At 34.4% G+C, this 13648-nt stretch overlaps 2 protein-coding genes and 1 pseudogene across 2 annotated transcripts; 2 read left to right on the forward strand and 1 right to left on the reverse strand.

Annotated features, from left to right (window-relative positions):
- The first annotated feature begins 1948 nt into the window (after window positions 1-1948).
- On the forward strand, window positions 1949-3536 carry LOC147077294 (uncharacterized; annotated as a pseudogene).
- A 583-nt stretch (window positions 3537-4119) lies between these two features.
- On the reverse strand, window positions 4120-5125 carry LOC147077295 (uncharacterized). The gene is made up of 3 exons (XM_085941042.1): window positions 4770-5125; window positions 4362-4514; window positions 4120-4137 (listed from the first exon to the last, which is right to left on the reverse strand). The coding sequence occupies exons 1-3, from the start codon at window positions 4908-4910 to the stop codon at window positions 4120-4122; spliced, it is 312 nt and encodes a 103-aa protein (XP_085797168.1). The 5' UTR covers window positions 4911-5125.
- Window positions 5126-5418: 293 nt separating this feature from the next.
- On the forward strand, window positions 5419-8929 carry LOC147077296 (uncharacterized). Its single transcript, XM_085941043.1, has 4 exons — window positions 5419-5600; window positions 5907-6062; window positions 7750-8097; window positions 8672-8929. The coding sequence occupies exons 1-4, from the start codon at window positions 5487-5489 to the stop codon at window positions 8927-8929; spliced, it is 876 nt and encodes a 291-aa protein (XP_085797169.1). The 5' UTR covers window positions 5419-5486.
- The last annotated feature ends 4719 nt before the right edge of the window (window positions 8930-13648 follow it).

The raw sequence follows: 13648 nt of genomic DNA on the forward strand, positions 1-13648 counted from the left end.
AAATCTATTAAAAAATGTTTAAATATTACAAGAGATAATCTATCTTTCACCGTGTTTCTAGACGACTGCATATCTTTTATTCTTTGATATTATTTTTGCTTGTTTCAAATTTTTCAAGTCGTGGGAGCATTTTAACCACGCTTCTTTTCTATTTCCCATAGCTGAACGCTTTTTCATATTCACGGTCTGTCAGAATTACTACTACTAGCTCCACTAAGTTTTTGTTTCTTATTTGGTACAGGCATTTTTGTTGGTGCCAATGAAATAGTTTGTTACTCTATTACTTGGCTTGGTTTTTTTCACACAAAATGACACCAGAATTGCTGCGATCAGATGAGGCATTCTCTCGCTACAGTGGTCTCAAGCATTGTAAATCGAACAAAATCAGAAGTTCGCGGAGGAGCTTCCACCGCCGCCTGATGAGGTGAGTGAGATAATATTATGTGTCATGCATAAAGCATTAGGAGCGATATGTTCAATTATATATTTACGATAAAAGTAAATTCTTGAAGAGAATTTGCCTATTATTTTTTTATGCAATAAGATCTGTCATTTATGCACGAGGTCGTCGGTTCCGTTTGCGCATCGATTGGTAAATACCACTGGTAAAAACAATATTAAAAACTGTTGAAAATACGCATGGCTATGTCGTCATTATAGTTTAATAGTGTATATAAATACTTATATTTTTATTTGTATCACTTTTTTGGATTTTTTTTTATTGTTATATTAGGTAATATTTATTTCTCTTCAATATAAAACATTCGCGTGCCATAGGTTCACCATCATTGTTATAGAATAATGATTGGTCAGCAGTGGGAGGCCCAGGAGAGGTAAGACCACTCGTTGTCAGTAGTTTCCGAATGCTTAGGCTTTTACTTGAGTCGGCGTTGCGCGGAGTGATCGATCGATTAAAACCGTTGTACTTGTTGGTGTAAATTGGTACATAATCGTTGTTTTTACTTCGATTTTTGGAGTCCCGAACATACTTCATTTTATATCAAGCATACTCTTAAAAAGCTTGACATAATCATAATTTTTAATAGATACTTATATCATTTTATAAAACGCGTTTTCTATCAGAAACCGTGTTTCTTTAGATCTTTAATTCCATCGTGCACAAATTAATTATTGTAATGTCTACACTTTCTATAAACCTACTCGATATATGTGAGAACGTGACTATAATGTGGTACTTTATATAATAGGACGTATTTCTGCAAACAAGACCCAACCCACAAAATGACCAAAATTGAGTTACATATACCAACGCGTAGAGAGTACTCCATATTCTGCAAAAAAGATCCAAGGTGTACGACATTTCTGTTAAACGATATCTTGTAAAACCAGGTTTTTAAAAAATAAATATTACTCAGGCAAGATCCAAAGCACTTGGATATTTGTTGCGACATTATAATGTGGATCCAAGTTACCTGGATCTTTTTCGCGTATTAGTGTAAAGGACTGTATGACTTTAATTAGTTTTGCAATATAGATCCAAATAGCTTAGATCTTTTTCGCATATTGGTGTATAGGACTTTTTTGCTTTAATTAATTTTGCTATATAGATCCAAATAGCTTGGATCTTTTTCGCAGGTTGAATATCTTCCGTACGGAAGTTTTTTTTTAATTTTGCAAAAAAACATCCAAGTAGTATGCATGTAATATTAAATTGACTTGGTATTCAATTAGTATCTTAAATATTATTAGTGAAACGGTCAAGTTGTTTAGTGTTAATACTGGATAACTGGATAATATCAATAGTTAGCAATTCGGATGTGGGATTATTTTATGAGTCTACTGAAAGAATAGTGAATCTTTGAACTATGGTATGAATGTTGAGTCGTCGCCAGATAATTTGGATGCTCGGAAAAATACTTATACAAGTGAAAATAATGCAGTAAATTGTTTAAACGTTACAAGAGAGGGTGAGTTGAACCTTAATATTATGGAAGATAACTCAAATGTTGATATTGGACATGCAGTTAAGGTGCTGCCAGATAATTTGGATGCGGGTCAAATTGTTACAACAGGCGGAAGGCCACGAAATGGTCGAAAAAGAAAGTTTGAATTCTCTAGAGAAGAAAGATAAATACAAAAACATGCCGCATGTTTTCTCTAGAAATAAAATCATAAATCCCAAATGCTTAATTGCTTTTAACTGCAACTGTGGACTTTAAAGTAATCACGTAGTTTCTGTACGGAAAAGAGAGAATCAATTCCATAAATATTATGAATTGGGATCATTTTTGCTCAATCGATGTATATTGCTGCATGTGTGAAAGAAGGGCCGATTAAACGGATCTACAAATCCACGATACTACCGTATCTCGCCAATACTATTTGTCTGGCATAAGAGTGTGTAGAAATATGTTTGCTAAGACCTTACAAACAACTCCAAAGAAGATTGAAACTTCACTAAAAAGGACAAGGTCCGAAGATTCTATAACTGACAAGAGAGGCAAATATGCAGAATGGAATAAAATACCTTACGAAGATAAACTTTTTGTGGTGGAGCACATTTAAAAAATTCCGACATAGGTGTCACACTATCGGCGTGAAAATTGTAATGCAAGATTTCTGATACCTGAAATGAAACTCCAAAGAATCTATGATTTATACGTAGAGGAAGTGGAATAGTCCACCTTGAATAAAGTTTCATCCTCTAAATTTAATAACATATGTGCTACTAAGTTTAATCTGCGGGCCAAGCCTCTTATGAAAGATACCTGCAATAAGTGTTATGTCTTTGCAATACAAGAAAAAAGTGTCATAACAGAGGCTTCTTGTAATGTTCTGGTTGAAGAGCGTATAAAACATCACAACTCTTGGAATTACTTGCAAGATAAAATGAGAAGTGACTTGATGAATGCCAAAAATGATCCTGATAATGAAACTATTACGTTCGATTTAGAAAAAAACTTTAACTCTACCTCGTATACCAACAAACATTGTTTTCTACAAAAAAAGCCATAGGTATATAATCTTGGCATACATATCGGGTCGAATAATAAAAGCTTCTGCAGCGTTTTGGGTAGAAGGACAGGCTGAAAGATGTGCTCAGGAAGTGGCATCGTGCCTCATTAGTGATATGCAAAACAATTTGTGCCAAGAACATTATCTTCTGCAAGCAAACATGTTATAATCTTAGATGTATTTGTTTTTCATTTTTATTATTGCCTCTATCCTCCTTGATATAAAGATCCAACCCACAATAAGTGTATTTTTTTAGAAAGATCTAGGACTAAATTTGTGAATATCTATAAATTCCTCTTTTTATCATATCGTTGAGTAATATAATTAAACAACCCATATATTATGTCATCATCAAATGGGATACTTTTGAAAAATTAAATACTCACGCATACTTTTTAAATCAATTTTACAAATATATTGAATTATCTCAGAATGGTACTAGTGAGGTTGGATCTTGTTTGCAGAAATACGTCCAATTATGAAAATCGAGAATGAGATTCTCGTTGACTTCTTGTATGCCCATCCCTAATCTATTGTCTGCAGGTTCGCAGCTGTCTTGAAAATGGTATTGGTTTGATTTTGATAGATGAGGTACATCATAATTACAACACTAACTTAACACATCTTCCACAAACGTAATGTACCTATAGCTCAATGCTAAAGAAGACATTTTTCGGAAATCGATGTTACCACCGTTTTTTGCACGAAGAAATAGTTTGACTTTGATAACTAACGAATAACAGGAATGTATATTTATAACAAAAACACTGATAGGTTATAAATCTGATTTGCGATTTTTTTATAATAATTCAATACGAAACGAGAAAGACCTTATAATTATGTTGTTTTGGAGGCAATCTGAAATCTGATTTTGACAGCTGAACAGCGGGATCACTCGTTTGAGAGATGCGTGTACAAAAAGATATGCTCAAGCTTTGTATCTAAAGATGGCGCTGGCCTGTTCACAATATTATGTATGGATGCAATATCGCAAGTAATTTTAAAATACGCACACGTATAAACTGTTAAAGTTCATTGAAATTAGATCGTTCAAAATATTCTACGGAATGACAAAACCACAGACTTACTTTGTCGCCATGCCAGCATGTGACGTCTTCTGCTACCTACCTACAAACAATAATGTTATCTCAAAAGTACTTTCTGAAAGAAGAGGTCGATTGGTCATCATCAGTGACAGACATCACATTCAAATACTGCAGGTCAATGCGCCCACTCACACTAAACCAGATAAATAGGTAAGTGAAATAGTTGTAGGAAGCGTGTATAACCGAGACGAGGATAATATCTACCTATTTAAATTTAGTCACAAAGCTGTGATAGGATACATAGCCGATGGAAGAAAATATCGCATAATATACAATTACCTGCTGTACTGGTCCGTTATCTGAATGCGAACATCCAGGTGTTGGATCTTCATCATGGAAAGGGTGTATTGCATCTGCAACGAACTCGCGTTTAACGTCAACCAGCTGGAGGTCAATCTCGGGATTAATTTCAGCGAGACGCGTTGCTGGATACTGAAGAAAACATTATACATTTTTGTAATCATATAAAAAAACAATTTTGAGCTCGTGTACCTATTTTATAACAATGCTTACTTATAATTGAGCTGGGTAGCTGTCTAAATGTACCTATGTCAAAAGGTTTTTGAAAGAAAATTTGACATCCTCGTATGTTCTTAAACAATTTAAAAAAATATAAACTTATCGTAGGTATTCTGGTAAAATAATTACAAAAAAACGCAGGAAAGGACTTAATAAATAAAAACTAACCTCAAAATCGCAAATGAATTCGTCTGTGTTCTCCTGCTTTATATAGATGCGCGTGTCAGGGCTGTTATGGTGGCTGGTTGTTACATCAAACTTGTCTTCAGTACCAGATTGGTCTCCATCACATTCTCGCTTGACTTCCATATTTGCGTATCAACTATCGTACTATGCAATGTGCTAGAGACAACTTGACAACTTTCTGTTGTGTTGTATATAAGTGTTGCCGAAATACAGTTAATAATATTCCGTGTAGCTATTATCTGATAAACAAGAATGTACTTATTGAATTTTGTAGGTATTATGGTACAGATACTAATGTCAAGAACATCGACTACACGTAGAACTTTTATCGTAACTAAAACGTGTGTCCTGTCGCTGGAGACTAGTAGAGAGTGGAGCCGTCACGAAAAAGGTATCGTCAGTGTTTACAGTATAGGAGAAAAAAACCCAATTTGATTTATTAGTTATTATAATATATAGTGAGATGCGCTGTTCTCGTTATGATTGATGAAATGCTGACGATCATTTTCGTACCATTGTTTTGGTTAGACAACAAAACATACATATAATTGTGTCACCGTGTCAAGTGTGTATTTTTATTATAGGTACCTAGTTTCCACAGGAATACTTTTCAGTATTGCGGCAACACTTTTCTAATATTACCTTGAAAGGATGCTCTCTGTCACATAACACGTGGCTTCTGGAATATATACCCTTAACATGGATGCAAAGCAACGATGTGATGGAGGACACTCCGATATAGAAGGCAAGCCTTTGTTTGACACGCTGAGTATCCATCCAAACAATGCGGTCGTTTCAAGTTGCAATTTCGAGGTTAGTTTTTGGAAACTAATTTTTTTTTACAATAACATTAGATTGAGAATAACAATGATTCGTTTTATATTATAAACTGTGGCTTTTTAACAAACAATGTAGGAACATAGTGTGATATTAATTGTTTCAAAAAAATACATGTTTATACAATTTGACAGCTACAATACATCTGTGATAGGTATTAAAGGGTTGGTTTGTTTATCTACTAATTCATGTTAAATATAAATATTATACAATGATATATGGTGATGACGTGACATGAAACTGTTTTACCGTGTTTACAAAATGTAATAATGCTTTTTTCAGCACTTTAATATGGCGGACCTCTCTAATATAAAATCTGAGACAGATGATCATCCAGCTGTCGTCAAGCGCGAGATTATTGAAGATGTTTCACATCCATTATATGATGAAGAACCTCAACCGGGTTGTTCATATTCAGATTACAGGCCACATCATCAGGTACGTTCAATTGTACGTAGGTATATGTGCCGTTTTCTTCCCTTGATGCCGTCTTATAATATTGAAGGTTTGAATTTGCAATGCATCTTTGAAACTCATTTCACCATTATTAATTCGCTCCAACTTGTTTCATTTAGTGGTTTTAGCTCACACTGATATTTTAAAACAAAACCATGAGCATTTATTTATGATGATTTATACATCACAATCATTCGAATGTAAAGCAATAATTAATACGATTATCTAAAATTGTGATCAATTGTATGGTGAATAAATGAAATTAATCGTCCGTGAGTTCTTTTTAGGCAAGTAGGTTATACAAGGTAAGCCTATTGTCTACAAAAAACTACTTGCAGCCATAAAATACAATAAACGGAAGCTATACCTACATACGTGTGAAATGGGGTGGAAATAGACCAATTCTATTGTCAAAACTTTATGTAACAAATTAATGTTGTAAGCCTCAAATTTTACTAAATTATCTACCATGCTGCATGACAACATAAATTGAGGCGTTCCAGCTAAACAGTTTGACAGGTCAAAACTGGCACACTGCGCAAGCGTTATAAGTAAGCCGGAATAGTTTTAGATTTAACGTTTAGTTCACTGTATCAGCAAAGTGCAAACCATTTTGTGACCGTCAAAAATGGTTTGGTCTGAAACGTCAAACCACTTCTCACATCTGTCAAAGTAATAACTCTCCAGACTGAACCTAACCTAAAAATGATCTCAACATAATATTGCGTTACCTATGAACATTATATTATTTTTAGGATTAAGAAAAACTGAGATTCTTCTGTATTTATATATTGTGAGATGTTCATATTAATATTTTAGTCATTTACACAGTGGGAGTTCAGTAGAATTAGGTAGGTACATTATAGCGTAGTAACCGATACCTATTATTCATTAGTAACCATACGCGAACAATAAACCGATTTTCATCGTATTGTTCCATGATTCCACCCAAATTTTCTATGCATAGAGTTCGATTCGTTGTCATCACTTGTTAGGTATTTATAACCGTATAATAGTATAGTATGAATAACCTAAAATGTGGTAATGACATTAACATATTATTTAATCAGTACTTATATTAGTTATCGCTGAATTCTTAAAACGATTGATTGTTGTACCTAGATAATTATTTCTTAAAGAAGCTACTCGTACTTACTTCAATATTTACCTCATAATAGTGTTATTATAATAATCAGTACCTACGAGAATGTGAACGGAACTTCCGATGTATTTTACAAACCTAATATTAATAATATATGTATGTTTCTGTATAACAAAACACAATAAATACTTAATTGAGAATTTAAATAGGTACAAAAGAACACTTCCAACGGTAATATGTAAATGAAAAAAAAAAAAAAAAAAAAAGCCTTTCAACGTTACGTTCCGACATTAAATCTGTCAAAATTAGCGCCTTAACCGTCGAAGCTTATAAAGCTCAAAAGCCTCCGCCACTTTCAGACGCGTTTGTCAAAATCTAATTAGAAATTAAATTTCTCTTAAATTCTAATCACTTTCTCATACAATGACTTCGATACTGCTTTGTCCAAAAATTGCCCTTCTACGTGGTCATAGTCCAGAAACTTTGCATTCTTTATGTTGGTTGATTTTTTATATTGTTAGTATAAATGTTTTGATTGATTTATTTTTGTATTTTATTTATTGACAGACCCCGCTCGTAAACCGTGACATGGATTGTATGATTTCACCTGATATCTTTGAGAGACAATCTGCACAGTCGTTTGGTGAAATTGAAGTGCAAGAAATGGCCATCAAAAAGGAAATAGCGATTGCGTCTGCGAAAGAAGTCCGTCTGAGGTTGAACAGAGCTTCATTTTTTGTTAGAAATTTTGTTTGCAACGTGTGTTGTAATTTTTTTTCATCAGCGCACATTTTAAAGTGCCATAAACGTATGCACGATGCGTCGCTGACTTTCGATGAAGTGGCTTTTCCATGCGACCAAAGCAGTCACTTGTATGAACAGTTTGATGCGTCGACGTTTGCAAGTGATTCACAGGTAACTCATATAATATACATGCTCATTTGATTATTGTTGTTAGGTATATAATGTGTTATATATGCTAATATGCAACATAAATAGTACACACAAAACTTTGTCAGTCATACATATTTGTTTTCATTAGATTAAGGTGACCATAATTTACTGATGTGTTGGTTAGTTTTTAAAATTCAACAAAACCCCGCGAAGCCAAGCCATGATAAATAATAGTCCAAAATTATTCGTCTATCTGAAAAATATCTAAAATCTTGTTATTAAATCATACAGATCTTTGGATATTTTATAGATCGAAGGATATTTTTTATTAGTTATGGTTTGGTATAGGCAAGGCTTAATGAATTTTAACGCCATCTGTAAAATGTACTCCTAATTCAACTAAAACAAAAAAGTATAATCGAAATAATATATAAGTATAATCATAACATTGGAATGTCGTTCGGTTATTATACATTCACCTTCCAAATTAAATCAAACATTGGCGACCAAATATTGAAGAAAAAGCTTTGGGAGACCTTCTCTGGCTTATCATAATAATGATACTGTTACTTAATATTTATAATGTTATTTTCAGAAGCGTGAAATAGGCCTGATGAATATTAAGTATAAGAATAATGATGAGGCAGCCATCATCAAAGAAGAATTAGTTGAGAATGCTATTCACCAAATAAATGATAAATTAACGCAACCTGGCTGCTCTAATCTGCAATACAAGCCATTAGACCAGGTATGTTTAAAAACAAATGCAGTTTTTTTAAAGTCCGATAGGCCGAAGTCAAATTCTGGGCGCCCAATTCGGACTACTTTTGTTAAAGCACTGCTGGTCGTATAGTACGGGAAATGTTGGGTTCTAATGCGTTAAATGCTGCTGGTTTATCAGCATATAACAGTGACTTCACGAATCCATTTCTCTAAATCAATTTATCTGCAAATCTTGATTCAAATAAAGCGATAGTTGCGGTAGCTGTATGGCACTTCCTGTTGAAATCACTGTTCTTTGGAATGATTCCATATTTAAAACAAAGTAATAATCATGGCTCGACAAGGATATCCATTCACCTAAACCTGAGCTTTGGCGCTATTTTTGAAAAATTGTGCGGTGATTCCACCAGCGTGTAAACCGCACCAAATGATGCATTTTTGTGAATGTAATAAATTATAGGAAGCCTTCTAGATTGGTATTTTGCCGTCTAGGAAATTTTCCTTATTAACAAATCCGTTAAGCAAAAATGAGCGTCATCCCTTAACACAATTTTGCGATAAAATGCAGTTATAAGTTGGGTTAGCATCAAGTAGAGTAGTTTGAGTGCCAAATTCCGAAAGAACTCGATAGTGTAGAGTGGCATAAAGGTATTTAGAAAAAAAAATAGTTTTAATTTGCGTAAATCGACAACGGATTTGCTAAGTAAATACGGATACTTAATTAGCATTGCTCCAGCGTGGTTCTATTCATAAAGATTTGCCGGGTGAGGTATACTGATTAGGTATGCTCACATACTGTAGCTTAAAGTTTAGAAGGATCTTAATTTGCTACATATTTTTTCCGTCTTATACGCAGCGTAAATGAAAACTGCCATTCTTAGTGGTATTGGATGCTATGTCCCATGGGCGGCGCGCTTCTGTATGCGGCCTTTGTGTATCTTCCGTCTGTAAGGCTCCCCTTTTTTTGATGGCGCAGGTCCGACACCTGCGGACGTAGTCGTCTACTTGTTTTCGTTGCTTCTTCCAGAAATATAGTCGTGCGATCGCCCTGTTGGTCTGTCCCGTTCCGGGGTGACCTGCTTTATGGTCGTTATGGTACGCCCTTATGACTGGCCGCTGCTGCGAGTGTGGTACTATTATCAGGCGTCTGCCTTTTACTACTCGACATAAGTCATAGTCGTGCATTTCAGTTCGATCGTCACTCTAGGTGTCGTCTCTTGGAATGGGTCTTTCGATGATCATCTCGCCCGACTTCTGATCGTCTCGTTTTGTTCTATGCCGGTCACCAGGTCTGGTAACTCCAGCACTAAAGCCATGGGGGTTGGATCTGTTGTCGGATACCCTCTGGTATGCTCATACGTCCATGTCTATGTCTTCCGACGGTTCCGGTTCCGAGATAAAGCGTCCGGTAGTTGGTTATCTTTCCCTTGACAGTGGGTAATGGTGAAAGAAATTTCTGATAATAGGATCGCCCATCGGGTTTGTTTCGCTCTTTGGTCTTTCGCTTGTTGGAGCCGAATGAGCCCCTTATTGTCGATTACCAGGGTGAACCCTCGTTCTTTTAGGCAGATCCTATAACGTTTGATAGCCCAAATGATCTCGAGGGCCTCCTGTTCATTGCTGTGGTACTTGCGTTCCACTGCAAACAAGCAACCCCTGGCGTATAAAATGATGTGTCGATCGCCGTCGCCCCTATCTTGGAAGAGGACAGCCCCCATCCCGTGTCCGTCAGCCGCAGCTCTTCTTTTATGCTTTGCATAAAGGCTGTCGCGGCTTCCGTCCACCGGAACTTCTGTGATGTGATTTGCAGCAGCTTCAGCCGGTATATACTACATCTTATCCGCAACAATGTCATCCATATTTGCAACAGCAACAAATATCATTGGTCAATCAATGTCCTGTGCCTAATGATCTCCATTTACCGTAACGCGAGTGCCGGCTTCATCTTTTGATAAATAAAGTTCGATGGTTTCACCAGCATGTGAACCGCAAAAAGCAGTGCATTTATTAGATGTAATTGAGTTTGTAGGGTCTCACTTAGATTGGACTCCATATACGCCAATTTTGTCTATTAACCAATCCGTTTAGTCAAAAATGAGCGTCATCGCAGTGTCGAAGATTAATTTGACAATTTGGAATCGGTGCTCGATCGTCACTCTATTCATGGTTGCCTGTCTAAATACTGTTCAAAAATGTCAAAAAGCATGCGCAGTATCACAGCTCGGTTTGACAATTAACCCTTTCGTAAGTTTCGTAAGCAAAAAAAAATAGTTGTGGATTCACAACAAACAGAAAGGTAAATGACATTTAATGCAAATCGAACCAAGTAGTCATAAACTAGCAATATTTCTCCTGACATAAAATTTGAAGACTCCCATGTGCTTTGTTATAAATTATTATTATTATAAAAACAAATATTATCTTTAATGAGTATAGTCATGTGCTGTGGTTAAAGATTCATCTCTAAAGTAAGATATTCTTACAAGAAATGAAAACATAATTAATATTAAATTCTACAGGTTTCTTTAAAAAGGTTTGTCGATAGCTATTTCGGTTGTAACACCATTATCAAGACTATTCAGATAGGCCGTTTGCCTTTGCTTAAATACTATACGTGTATAGATAGAGACAGAATACATTTTCTTATTCGTTCCAGCAATATTATGAATTTTTACATTATTATTAATTGTAATATTATTAATACTTTGAAAACCCTGAGTGGGTTTTTTAAAAATGGATATCGAAATTTTCAAAATTTATCAAAATTACAGTGTTCGATGGTTATTTATTGACATTATTAATCAATTAAAATATTATTAGTATAATTGTCTTAATCGTGTGCTTAGATTATATTTAATAGTGGCGACGAATACATTACCAAATTTTCATTAAAGATTAAAGATTCAAATCGTTATTACAAGTCCATTGGTTATCACGGCATTATTTCAGACAAAATTTATCAAGAAATTAAACATAGCGTTAACGTAGCATTCAAAGCTAATAATAATCTAGGATTAAACTTAAAAAATAGTAAAGATAAAATCAACAAACTGGAGAAAAGCGGAGTTTATAAAATAACATGTGGCACATGTAGTCTATGCTACATTGGACAATCTGGCAGGTCAATAAAAACTCGTTTTGAAGAGCACCTCCGGTCTTTTAGGAATGGTAAAACAGATTCTCAGTTTGCTAAACATTTGATATCAAACTCGCATAGCATCAGTAACAATGAAACGCCACAATGTCTGCATATATGTAATAAAGGTCTAAAATTAAATTTACTTGAACAGTTGGAAATTAATCGCGAATTATCCAAAAGTTATCACATAATTAATGAAAATTTGGTAATGTATTCGTCGCCACTATTAAATATAATCTAAGCACACGATTAAGACAATTATACTAATAATATTTTAATTGATTAATAATGTCAATAAATAACCATCGAACACTGTAATTTTGATAAATTTTGAAAATTTCGATATCCATTTTTAAAAAACCCACTTAGGGTTTTCAAAGTATTAATAATATTACAATTAATAATAATGTAAAAATTCATAATATTGCTGGAACGAATAAGAAAATGTATTCTGTCTCTATCTATACACGTATAGTATTTAAGCAAAGGCAAACGGCCTATCTGAATAGTCTTGATAATGGTGTTACAACCGAAATAGCTATCGACAAACCTTTTTAAAAAAACCTGTAGAATTTAATATTAATTATATTTTCATTTCTTGTAAAATGGAATTCTACCAAGTAAATGCTAACTCAATTAATAAGATATTCTTGGTTCACTTCTCCTTGCATGCAGCGTATATTTTTTGTGTAGGTAAGTGATTGGACCCCTTACCCTAATCTGTTGCAGACTAGACAAATAGAAGTTAATGGATATTTGTGTTCAAATAACTTTTTAAGGTTAAGCGACCAATAATTTATACACAAAAGCGAAGTGTGCCCCAAAAGTGGACAAGCCAAACGTAATTATTTTATTTGCACGTTAATGATAGTGATGATAATTTTAATAATCATGTTCCAAATTCACGATATTATATTGAAACCAACAGTAAAGGTTTCTACTGGGAATTATTGGCCACATTTTCTCCAATACGGAATAGTACCTGTCGTTAATAATCTATTACATCATGTGGAATTCTGATGTATGAAATTAATATTAAAATACTGTCAATGATCGCACTGTGCACACTCTCCAACGACACACTATTAACATAACTGATAATATTGATATCGATTATTACGATTTGTCTAGGTTTCTACCAAGGGATTTTTCACGACGAATCACGATACAGACGAGAATCAACAATCCTCAGATGATGGCATCCAGGATAGAACGATACAGTATTCAGAAGTGACGATAGATGAGAATAGCATTAAACAAGAAATCTTAGAACGACGTGCTCCGAAGGAAATTCGACTTATTCTTAGAAGAGTAATCCATTTCTCACGTAATTTGATTTGCTGCATTTGTAACGCAGTTTTCGGATGCGGAAATGCTCTAAAAACTCACAAAATGGTGCACATAGATGTGATTCCTGATCAAAATCGAAGCATAGAAGTTTCGCACCATAGTAATGTCAATGTACATAAAAAGACAATTACTGGTGAAAAACCTTATAAATGCAATGTATGTTCATATGGATGCTCGCGACTTAGTGATCTTAAGAGACATAAAATGACACATACCGGTGAAAAACCTTATAAATGCAATGTATGTTCATATAGATGCTCGCGAATTGGTCATCTTAAAGAACATGAAATGACACATACTGGTGAAAAACCTTATAAATGCAATATATGTTCATATAGATCCTCGACATCTTGTCGTCTT

Source organism: Rhyacophila brunnea, unplaced genomic scaffold (genome assembly GCF_057557595.1).
Source record: "Rhyacophila brunnea isolate RB1 unplaced genomic scaffold, BYU_Rbru_1.0 scaffold_13, whole genome shotgun sequence".
Taxonomy (NCBI): Eukaryota; Metazoa; Arthropoda; class Insecta; order Trichoptera; family Rhyacophilidae; genus Rhyacophila; species Rhyacophila brunnea.